The sequence below is a fragment of the Arachis duranensis genome, chromosome 1 (assembly GCF_000817695.3).
Source record: "Arachis duranensis cultivar V14167 chromosome 1, aradu.V14167.gnm2.J7QH, whole genome shotgun sequence".
In the NCBI taxonomy this organism is placed as follows: domain Eukaryota; kingdom Viridiplantae; phylum Streptophyta; class Magnoliopsida; order Fabales; family Fabaceae; genus Arachis; species Arachis duranensis.
In genome coordinates this window covers 21,355,352-21,367,940 of record NC_029772.3, presented here as the reverse complement: position 1 = coordinate 21,367,940, position 12,589 = coordinate 21,355,352, and the positions used below count along the sequence as shown (strand labels likewise).

The following is a 12,589-nucleotide window of genomic DNA, read 5'->3' as shown; positions in this document are numbered from 1 at the left end:
TAGAGCTCCTCACCTTAATCTATGAGGTGTAGAAACTCCACCGTTGAAAATACATAAGAACAAAAGGTCTAGGCATGACCGAATGGCCAGCCTCCCAAATGGCATAAGGATTCGAAAATAGGGGAAGAAGACCTGATCAAAGGATCGAAAAGTCATCCAAAGATGAAATACAATAGTCAAAAAGTGCTATTTATACTAAACTAGTAAACTAGGTTTACAGAAAATGAGTAGATAGTGCAGAAATCCACTTCTAGGGCCCACTTGGTGTGTGCTTGGGCTGAGCTTTGAAGCTTTCACATGCAGAGGCCATCCTTGGAGTTAAACTCCAGCTTTGGTGCCAGTTTGGGCGTTTAACTCCAACTTTGGTGCCAGTTCTAGCGTTTTACGCTAGAAAAGGGTCTCTGGTGGGCATTTGGATGCCAGTTTGGGCCATCAAATCTCAGGAAAAGTATGAACTATTATACATTGCTAGAAATCCCAAGATGTCTACTTTCCAACGCAATTGAGAGCGCACCAATTAGGCTTCTGTAGCACCAGAAAATTCACTTCGAGTGTAGGAAGATCAGAATCCAACAGCATCTGCAGTCCTTTCTTAGCCGCTGAATCATATTTTTGCTCAGGTCCCTCAATTTCAACCAGAAAATACCTAAAATCACAGAAAAACACACAAACTCGTAGTAAAGTCCAGAAATGTAATTTTTGCATAAAAACTAACAAAAATATACTAAAAAGTAACTAAAACATACTAGAAACTACCTAAAAACAATGCAAAAAAGCGTATAAATTATCCGCTCGTCACTCGTCCCGAGCAAAAAAAAGAAGTAGAGGGGGGACGAAGAGCAAAGTGTTCCCAACACCAAACTAAAGGTTTGCTCATCCCAAGCAAAAAGAAGAAGTAGAGGGGGGACGTATGCTAGAGGAATAGGGCCGTGAGAGGGAGAGAGAGATTGAATGTTGATTAAGAGGGAGGGATGGTGGGGATCTTCGAGCCTTAATTTAAAAGGAGAGTGGATAAGATAACAAATTTTAATTTTAAAAGATAAGACTAAAGAGAAAAAGATATGATTGAAAATCTCTTAAATTATGAAAGATTTGAAAAAGATTTGAAATAGATCAGGTGGAAATAAAAGATACTCATGAAAAAGTTTAAAATGAGAAGATATAGAAAAGATTTGATTTGAAAAGATAAGATTGAAAGAGAATTTGTTTAAAAAGATTTAAATTAAATGGGTTTAATTTTGTGAAATATAAATTAAAATAAAAGAAAATATGATATGGAGATATATTTGATGAAAAGATAAGGTTTTGAAAAGATATGGTTTGAAAAATTCAACCCCTTCTTCCTCCCTTGCATATTCGAATATTGCCCTTCCCCCTCCTGGGCGTTCAATGCCCAGGTCTAGCGTTGAACATCAGGGGGGATCTATATTTGTTTTTTTTTTGTGGGTGGGGCGTTCAACGCCATGAATGGGCGTTGAACACCCATTGTGGGTCAAAAAGATGACCCAGGTTGCTCTTACGTGGGTGTTGGATGCCCAGATTGCTCCTTGTATGGCGTTTAACGCCAGTGATGCACTCCTCAATAGGCGTTGAATGCCCAGTTTCCTCCTTGTCTGGTGTTCAATGCTAGCAAGGGGCTCTCTTTAGGGTGTTCTGTTTTCCATCTCAAGCGTCTCTGTCTTTGTTCTAAGTGCTATACATGATCACAAACATTAAAAATCAAGGGAAATTTATGGAAATTAATAGAAAATAAACTAAAAAAAACTTCAAATGAAAATAAACAAAAGAAAGAAAACACTAGTGCTCTACTCATGGTTGGCTTGCCTCCTAACAAGCACTTTTTTACCATCATTAGCTTGACATCACTGTTGTCATGAAGTTGTCTGCTCAAATAGGGGGTACACAAATACTTCTTCCATAAAAGTTAGGAGTGAGAGCTGTATAAGACCTTATGGTTCTTCTTGGTTGCGCACTCTCAATTGAATATATAGTGAATTCTTCCTGCTCCTGCGTACACAAACAAAAAGCAAAGCAAAGAAAAGGTGGGGGTCTCAATGTCAGAGTATAGAGAGCTCAAAGTGAGATGTCCTAAAAAGAGATGAAATAATTTAAAGTAAAGTTAATAATAAAAGCGAAAATTCTAAAATAGAAATGCAAGAACTAATCTAAAATTTTCGAAATTTAAGACTTAAAAAGGAAAGGAGTTTAAAAAAATATTTTTGAAATTCAAAAAGGAAACAAACTAAAGGACACCAGACTTAGAAAAATTTTAAAATCAAATCACACTATTTTCGAAATTTTAGGAGACACACCAAAAGACACCAAACTTAAAACTTTTGAAATCAAATAAATGGAAAATTCTAAAAATTCAAAACAATGAGAAAGTAAACAGGAACAAATTTTCAAAAAACCTTGAAGAACAATAATTAAATAAGAACACAAAAAAGTACCTAATCTAAGCAACAAGACAACCGGTAGTTGTCAATCACGAACAATCCCGGGCAACGGCGCCAAAACTTTGGTGTGCGAAATTAGAACTTGCACAACTGAACCAGCAAGTGCACCGAGTCATCCAAGTAATACTTCAGGTGAGTGAGGGTCGATCCCATGAGGATTGTCAGATTGAGCAAGCAATAGTTATCTTGCGGGACTTAGTCAGGCAAATAGAAAAGATAGCTGTTGTTGTAGACGCATGAAACAAAATAAGAACGAAAGTAATACCGAATTGACATAGAACCAATGATGAGAAATCAGTTAAGGCCTTGGAGATGATTGTTCTTCCGGATTAATACTTCTTACTGACTATTTTAACAATGAACGATTCACTCAATGACAAGGCTGTAAGTGATTAACGCCAGGGTCAATGGTCGTTAATCTCCTCTTATCCACATCAAACGCCAGGGTCAGTGGTCATTCAATCTGAACAAGGGTGAACCTCACGCAATTCAATCTCTTGATGATCCTACTCAAAATGCCACAAACAAGGTCAGATCTTCCGGATCAGAGAATGAAGCTCAGGGTTCTAGCCTTAGCGCCACAGAAACCTCAATTACCCATAACTAACGAGATTTTATGTCACTTATCCCAATTAGCTTGGATAACTTGTTGGAATCTGTGATGCATTCTCAAGCTGTAGCTCAATACTATCTGGTCAGGTATTCGCAAGAACTCATTACATGAGGTCATACTTCTGTTCCACCCCAGATTCATAAGGATGAAGAATGACAATGCATCATAGAATAGAATCAAACATATATTAAAATAGAAAAGTAATTATATAAATCCATGGGAATCAGCAGGGCTGCTATTCTTAACTTAGGAGGTTTAGTTGCTCATAGTTTACAGAAAATAGTATGGGAAAGTGGGAAGTACCAAACGTCCAGCCCCTTATCAGAGGTGACACTTCTCCTATATATATACTGATCTAATAATTAAAGATTACAAAAATGAAATAAACTAAGCTAAAAAGTGCAAAAATTTACTTCTGGGCCCACTTAGTGAGTGTTTGGGTTGAAATTGGCGTCTAACTTGTATGGGTGGGCGTTGAACGCCTATGAGGGGGTGTTCACGCTGCCTTGTACTTCCTTGGTGGCGTTGATCGCCAGTTTGGGCGTTCAACTTGGAGGGTTGGTCCTTCTTGGGCATTGAACTCCAAAGGTGGGCGTTCAACGCCTTCTTTAGGCCGTGATTCTGTATAGACCATTATATATTGCTGGAAAGCCCTAAAAGTTAGCTTTCCCAAGCCATTGAGAACACATCAATTGGACCTATGTAGCTCAAAATATACTCGATGAAATACACGGAGGTCAGGATTTGACAGCATCTGCTATCCTTTCTTTGCCTCTGAATCAGCCTTTGCCAGATTTTGCCAATTTCAACCAAAAATAACCTAAAATTATAAGAAAAATACAAAAACTCAAAGTAGCCTCCAAAAGGTGAATTTTGCACTAAAATATATTAAACTAAATAAAATACTACTGAAAACGCTCTAAAAATGCTGTGAAAAAGGGTATAAGATGCTCTGTCATCAGCACCCACACTCAGCAACTTCCAAGAATTCCAGAAAAGTCTCGAGCATCATCTCACTCTCGCGATCCCACCTTCACTCCTTCACCTACACCTTCTGTTTCTCTTCCTCAAACCGAACCCATGGCGGGCATGAAGATGACTTCAAGGTATCCTTCTTCGTCTCAGGCAGCGGCGCCATCCAACACACCATCTCGCCCTAGTGCATCAAAGGGAAAATGTCCAGCCACTGAAGATGCTCCTTCTGAACCTTCAAGGCCGAAGCCAAAGTCTGCTCCTCATTGCCCTCAACGAGGTAAACCATATATCCATCTTTGTTCAATGAAGGAAGCCCAAAATGTAGGCCTTATTGCTCATAAATCTCCCTTCATGAACTCTCACTCTAATTACAACTCTCTTTGTTTCTCTTATGTTATGAACTATGAATTTTACAGAGGTGTTATTGCTCACCGCCCTCTGTGCGCTACCTTTTTGGCTGATTTACCCACTTTGAAAAAGAAAGATTTTGTTTTTGTGGAAAGTCTAGAGTTTTTTTACTGGAACTATCTTTTCAAAATTAAAAAGCATGTGTATCCTGAACAGTGAAAACATTAAGTGATGCCCTAGGATATACGGATGTAGGTGTATGTGCTTATACCTCGGATAAATGGGATGAAGGTTTGGGTTTGTCATTTTAAGATTCTTTGGCTTATGTTTGTGAAAATATTTCTCTGGTTGATGGTCTCACTCCAAATCATAAGGCTCTTGACCCTCTGTGTGTTTAACTCCACCTCATTGTGAACCATATCATTCTACCCCAAAGCGGTTCTTATAAAAAAGTTTCATTTTGTGATACATTGGTTTTGTATGCTATCATTACTAAAAATAAGATTTCATTTTCTTATTTAATGATGAGGCATATGCATGATTGCATAAGGAGTGACAAGAATATATCTCTTCCTTACATCATATTTTTAACTTGCATTTTTGAATCATTTGGTGTTGACCTAACCAATGAGACCTTCGAAAATACACACTCTTATCTAAAAGGGGGTGGTGCAGTGAAACAGCAAAAGAAATGACCTACAAGAACTGAAAAAGTTGTCATTGATGATGATGATGATGAACTTGATGACATTCCTTCTCATTCAACTTCTGGAACATCTGCCTCCACTGGTCACAAATCACTCTTGGAGTTGTTAAAGATATTTTGCAAGAGTTTGTGAAACTGTCCAACCATCTCATTTCCACAAGCCAACAAGAAAGAAAGCTTGCGGTAAGAAATGAAAATGCCTTGACAAAATCAAGAGTTAGAGTTGCCATTCTCCTGAAATATATGGACAATATACATGAGGATCACACCATGGCCACGAATCAAAAAGAACCAGTGGACTCTGAAGAGGATGCCTCGGATGCCTAGGATCGTCTTTTGCTAAAGATTTCTGTTTTATTGCTCTTTGTTTCTTGAAACAACTTAGTTTAGACATTATTTTATTTTCTGGATAACTGTATGACTTAAAGGCTGTTTTTTTGCACTTTTTTTAGTTCATTTTAATTGGATTTTAAGGATTAACTTCTTTTATGCAAGCCTAATTCTTAACGACTGTTTCCTTTCTTGATAACAAAAGGGGAGTTGTAGTTTTGTAGAAGTATTTGAGTGTGATGATTTTAATTTTTAATTGTTGGAACTGTGATCCTGCTGGTTTGATGATAAATTGCATGCTCTAGTATTTTGATATCTGGTTATTGAATGAGAAATTAGTTTGACATTGAGAATTAATGTGTTTAATTGAATTCTGAACTTGTGTGTTTTAGCTAGTTTGAATGCTTTAGGTTTTAGTAATGTTTAATTGAGTTGGAAAAAAGAAGATGCATGATGTATCCTTTTGTTTGTGTTGCTGATGCTTGCTCAAAATGTTACCAAACAGGATAAGTCTTTGAAATATTTGTTTGTTTGGCATAGATGGGTTGTCTGTGTGTATATAAACAGGAAATGGTAGATGAGCACACATTAAAGAGGAGCAACCCTTGTAAAAAAAAGGGGGAGAGCACATAAAAAATTACATGGTATCATCAAAGAGAAGTATCTTAAACTTGTCTATGTCAATTCCTTTGATTATCTCCTTAGAAACTATGTTTATCATTAACGGAGAGATTGTTGAGTTTAGAAAAATAAATAACAAATTGATCATGACAAACATGTTGATTTGGGTTGATGACCCAAGTGGGTTTGATGAGGTTGATTTAGTGTGCAGGCCCAAATTGTTTTATTGCAGCCCAAACCTATAAAACCAAATGATCCAAGGCTGCGAAATGGAAATGAAATCAAACCAAGTCCAAACCAAATCAATCCAAAAGGAAAGCAATCCTAAACTTCTGCTAAGTTCACTTCGGGTATTTGTCAGACAAGAGAAAGAAGTTCACTTTTTTATTCAAACACCAAAGAGGAAGAAAGAAAAAGCTAATCAAGGAAGCTAATGTCAAATCAAGTGAATCAAAAGCAAGATAAGTAGAGTTCAGAGAAGTTAAAGATAATTAGTTTCCTTTAACATGCAAGTCAATTACTTCACGTTTTCTCCCTCCCTCTATACCACTATTTTGGACAAAACGAAGAAAGTGGTGACAAAATTTCTCTGCAGTAAATCAATGGTTGAAAGTGTTTCTTGAAGGCAAAGTACAAATCTAAGGGTTTGGACTTTGCTAAGCTCTTGGAAAAAGATTATTGATGTTGTTGCTGTGTCTGCTACAAGGCTGAGCCCTGATTCCAATTCCCTAACTTTTGGGGTTGATTGAAAAAAGAGAAGAAAAGAGTTCAACTAAGCCCAAGAATCAAGAAGTTGACTTTCTGAAGGAAACCCTAGCCGTAGCTCAAAGCAAGATACAAAAAGGAAAATGATTTTCATTTGAGCTCAAAGAGAGAGAACCAAAATCTGAGTTTCATTATGAGCTTCTCTTTGAGAGTTCAACATTTTGGACAGTGTTTCTACATCAAAGAAACATTCTGCCAAGATCGAGAGCTTCATCAGAGAGAGCTAAATTCGGTTCAACTTATAGTGTAAAGGCTGTGAATCATCTCCTTCATGGTTTACTGTTTATATTTCTGTTTTAATGTTGTATCTTTCTTTATATTCATTTAGTGGTAAAAGATAAGAAAGAGAGGCATTGAGAAAAAGTCATTGAGAGAAAAGGCTGAGAGAAACACTTGGAGAGAAAAATCAAGAGTGATTTCGATTTCTTTTGGTTGTATTTATATTTTGTGTCATGTACCTAAAAGGTATCTCTTGCTAAGTTGGGCAAGCACTTAGTGCGTTGAGTCTAGATAGTTACATAGCCAAGTCAAGTTTATGTTGAAGTTGTGTGTTCCAGATAGAATTATGTTGAGTCCTAGAAAATTGGTGTATATGTAATACTTGGAAAGATAGTGAAATTGTACCAATGTTATGGTAGACATTGGATGTAGGTTGCATTGCACTAGGCAACTAAATCAGGATATATGATTGTGTCATCTTCTTCCTCTTTGCGCTAATTCTGTTTTTTGCGATTTATGAGACAAAACAAAATTGTTTCCTGCATAATCATATGCACAGAACAAACAGAAGCTAATTCAAAAGTTTTGGTTTAAGGCTTTGTTAATAAAGTTTTAAAGAAGGTCATAGATTCAACCCCCCTTCTCTAGGTCATCAAGAACCTTCATATCATATGCTTTTCTCTCCCAATATCTTGTCAGCAATGATTATTATTTCCAATGAAGGAAAGTGGATTACTTTTGGAATTGAAGTTAGTTTCAGCCATAGCTCTTGATGATAAGCTCCGAGTTAAAGGAAAATGCGTGCATTGGAAACGTGAACTTTCTCTTTTCTAGAGAAGGAAAGGGAACTGCATTCCAAAATTAAAGAACTGGAGGATAAGGTTGAGGAATTCAGTCAGAGCATTGCACTGCAAAAGATATACTGATTATAAACACAGAGGAATAATTGAGCAATTAGACAATATTAAAAAAAATTTCAGCCTTAGTTATGAATTATATAGTCGTATCCATAATCTGTCTTAGTAGATGAAAGTTTCTTTACATTGTTGTTTGGTATCTGGATACAGAGCATTAAGCAATCTTAAATATTGAACACTCGTCTGAATTTATGTCATTGTTTTTTAATGGTCTTCTTAAATTAATTGTGAATAGTAATGTGGTATTTTTAAAGGTATATGATTTATGATTTCTCTATTTTACATTTTCTTAGGTTCAGGTGGATGAATCATCTATACCTTCTCGTAAAGATGAAGTAATGGAAGTTGACCATTTTCTTGCAGAAAATAGAAATGAGCATGTCTAAGTAGATGGTATATTGTAATCTATATGAGAATGATGGAAGAAAATGCTTTGATGTTGAAAATGTTTCCTTTGGATCTTAATTGGATTTAAAATTGATTATTAATTCTATATCAATATTGTGGTTTTTTTTTTAGGACGATGGAAATTTGCTTTCAGGCTTTGTTTGTAATTCCCCAAGTTATTTGTGATGTTCAATCCGATATTAGTGTGTGTACATTCATCAGGTGATTTGGATATTCATACAGCTTTGAATGGAAAGGATGACTTGGAGATGGAGGTAATTGTCTCTATTAACAATTATTACTAGGTGATGTTGAAACTAGTAGTTCAAATATATTACTGCTTGACGATTGAGTATTTGAAATTTGAGCCTATCATGGTATATGTGTATAGTGCCTCATTTAATGTTGAACGGTATATTTTTCCCTCTTCTTATTACAAAAATTTTCCATGCCTGTATTTTGTTAGTATGAACATTGTCTTAATTTTCTTCGGTCCTTGATGGATTTTTGGATGATGTTGAAATCGATGACCTTGAGGGAACTGACATTTTCTCTGGTGCATGCGAGGAGGTTTTTTGGTAAATAATTAACTAATAATATCTTATAATATTGATATGATATTCAAATAGAAAAGAAAAAGAACTAGTCTTTGCCTTGTTATTTTTGTTAAGCTTTTTCTTTTCAAATATTGTATTTTGTAATTTATCTTCCCAATCTACAGACTTTGAATTTGACAGCAAGGTTGGGGTGCTTGGCCCTGGTCCTTGAATGTTGATTATATTACCCCTTGTTTCTTTTCCTTATCTTATATGATCTTGTAAAGTTGTAATTACTTTATTTAATTGAGATAATGAACATAAGGGTAAAGTTGGAAAAGATTAATTAATGCTACATAGATATTCACACATGACAAATTTCAGTCAAAATATTTTTGTTAAGACAGTTAAATATATAGATGGTGGAAGTATAATGATCAGATATTAGTTGAATAACAAAATTTATCATGAACTTGATAATTTTTTCCGATAGTAGATTGAATAAAGAATTTTATTTGGAAAAGTATAGGTAAGTAACAATTTTTTTTAGTTCATAAAAAAATAGAGAAAGACGTAAGACAACAGTATTTAATGCATATACAAATAAAGTAACATACAATATGCATATATGAGAAAGGCATCATAACTTCATACCCGTTGGTAAAAAACCTTGCACCAACAAGTTTCCTGTTACAGCTTGATGAATTGAAGTTGGTTCCAATTTCACACTTACCTTTCCAGCCACTCAGCACCGGTCCGAGTCCGGTGTCGTCCAAGCTCTGCAGCTCCGGCCAAACACCGGTGTCTAGCACTCTAATAACCACCTGACTCTGCTGCTTAGAGGCAGGAAAAAGTGTTGTGGCCTTATCCAATCCAAGAAACTGTGGTGTTCTTGTTGTGTGAAGCTCATATCTAACTTCAGGCATGACATAAAGAATCCCCAGCTGTTTGGAAAGTGTTTCAGCTTCTTGGAAGGTTAGCCTTATGGAGAATTCATGAGCTACATGATTGTATGTGTATAGCATCTCTTCTGAATCTGACACTGATTTCAGTGATGAATCATACCAACTGAGGTGATCACTGAAACTTTTTGGCATGTTGAACTTGTCCATGTGAACTATGTATGTTTTTTTGGCTTCTTGTGTTGTCTTTTCAGCTATGGTGTATCTGCCATAGAAAATCAGCAGCAAAACAAACTGAAGAAATTTCAATATCAGTATCTTCATCTTGTCACTGATTTTTTTATTTGTCAAATGAATCTTGGCTTCTTTTGTTATTGGAGGGTCACAGGATTGCCCTTAAAACAACAAATGAATGTGGACCCAAGTTATAGAAAAATTATTGTTTGAATAAATACATATAATATATAATGATATAATAAAATTAAATTAATTTGTATTATAAAAAAAATACTGAAAATTTATCTAATTATTTAATAACAACCGGATTATAACTTGTTGATTATAATTTGTTGAGACTTGATTGTTATTAAGATATTAGTGAATATATATATTTCAAAAATAAATTTTAATTTTAGGTTTTTGACTATTTTAAATATTTTTATTTATGTGGGACTAGTTCTACGAGTACAACTAATAAATCATCAGTTGAACAAGTAAATCGATAAAAATATAAAAACATATCAATTATATAGTTTTACTAGTTCATACTATTCTATATGCTAATTATTAGTTATAATAAAACTATATAATATATTTTTATTCATAAGTGTTAATATAAATATAAATATTATTAAACATGTATAAATAACAAATATCAAATATTTTTATTAATTACAATAATTATTTTTATGATTATATGATATTTGGTAATATTATTTTTTGAATAAATACATATAATATATAATGATATAATATAATTAAATTAATTGTTAGTTATTAAAATAAAAAAATAGTTATTTAATGTAAGAATAAAATAAAAATTTTGTATTATTAAAATAATATTGAAAGTTTATCTAATTATTTAATAGCAATCGAATTATAACTTGTTAATTATAATTTGTTGAGATTTTTGTTATTATAAGATATTAGTGAATATATATTTTAAATTTTAATTTTAGATTTTTAACTATTTTAAATTTTTTATTTACATGAGATTGGTTCTATGAATTCAACTAGTACTCATCGGTTGAACTAGTGAACTAATAAAACTATAAAACATATTAGTTATATAGTTTTACTGGTTCACACTATTCTATATGCTAATTATTAGTTATATAATAAAACTATATAATATATTTTTATTTATAATTGTTAACATAAATTTAAATATTATTAAACATGTATAAATAACAAATATCAAATATTTTTATTATTATAATATAATAATTATTTTTATGAGTGTGATGTGTGTGTGATAGAATCCGTGTAGCACCCAGAAATATGCATGCGTATTTGCTTAATACTAATTAGAACCGGAAGTCGATCTAACTTATGTGTTAGGTAGACGTCAAGTCATTAATAATTCGATACGCTAAGCTGATGAGCTTGTGAACTATGTTTGAGCTTGAAGTTGAGCTCTATATTTTGTATTATATACACATCTATACATATATAATTATTTTAATATATGACTATGATAGATGAGAAAAGCTCGAGATAATTTTTGAGCTTTTAGTAAGTCGAACTTGATCTTGATTTGCTTCGCTTAGCTTGACTTACTTATTCTAGTACAACTTTTATTATTAGTCTTTCATGACCAAACAATCGAGTTACCTTATGAGTTTTTAGTGAGTCAATGTTGAATTTGGTCTGGTTTAGCTTAGCTTGAATTACTTTTAACCATAATTATCAAATAAATTTAGACCGGACTCGCCGGTTAGATTAAAAAACTGGTGAACCAAACTCTCAACCGATTTAAATTAAGTGTCAGACCATTTCTAATATTAACCCATAAAAAATGGGTCTAACAACGCAATGAACTGATCAAACTCAGATTGATCCAGACCTGTTAATTCGAGCGTGTCAATGTAACCCGCGTGCCTTCAGGATGCACTATGAATGTGTACAGGAGTCATCTACTAGGCCAGTGGTATAAATATTTCATATCATCATTTTTTGAGAAGTTTTAAATATAATCGGTGTTGAAATAAATACAAAGGTACTTGTAAGTATTAAAGAAGTTATAAATAGAAAATTATTAAAAAAGTTTTTAAAAAGTTTAATTTATAAAATATAGATATAATTTTATTTATTATTAATCTATTATAATAATTACAAATTTGGAAAATGAATAAACTACTCTATGTACCCATAAAAGATACAAACGCTGATAAATGTACCCATTAAATAAGAAAAATGACCATTGTACCAATAAAAAATGGGTTCTGTGTGACAGAAATACTCAAACCCTAAAAAACTATTCAAAAACTCCAAATTATCCTTCTCTCCACCACTGCCACCATCTTCTCTCTCTCTCTCTTCCAACTCTTCAGTGAGCATCACAATTCCAAAAATTGAATTTCAAAGCCAAATCATGAAGCATCATCTCTAAATTCACTTAACTCATTGCAACCACCACAAGAACCATTGTGACCATAGTACCAACATCAGGAACCGAATCTTCATCACCACCACCACTCAACAAAAGCTCCTTAAACAGACCACAAATCTCACCAAAAAGTCCATTCTCCGAGCACAAGCATATCGAGTTCCACGAAACCAAATTTCTTCGAGGCATTTTCTCAATCATCTTGA

At 33.8% G+C, this 12,589-nt stretch overlaps 1 protein-coding gene across 2 annotated transcripts; it reads right to left on the bottom strand.

The window, feature by feature from the left end:
* Nucleotides 1-261: 261 nt before the first annotated feature.
* LOC127747648 (subtilisin-like protease SBT1.7) lies at nt 262-10,121 on the bottom strand. Of its 2 annotated transcripts, none has more exons than XM_052261775.1 (2): nt 9,528-10,121; nt 262-646 (listed from the first exon to the last, which is right to left on the bottom strand). In XM_052261775.1, exons 1-2 carry the CDS (start codon nt 10,097-10,099, stop codon nt 487-489), a joined length of 732 nt encoding a protein of 243 aa, XP_052117735.1. In that variant the 5' UTR covers nt 10,100-10,121; the 3' UTR covers nt 262-486. The 2 variants fall into 2 exon arrangements, with proteins under 2 accessions (XP_052117735.1, XP_052117748.1); XM_052261788.1 differs by lacking the exon at nt 262-646 and adding an exon at nt 7,918-7,941.
* Between the last annotated feature and the right edge of the window lie 2,468 nt (nt 10,122-12,589).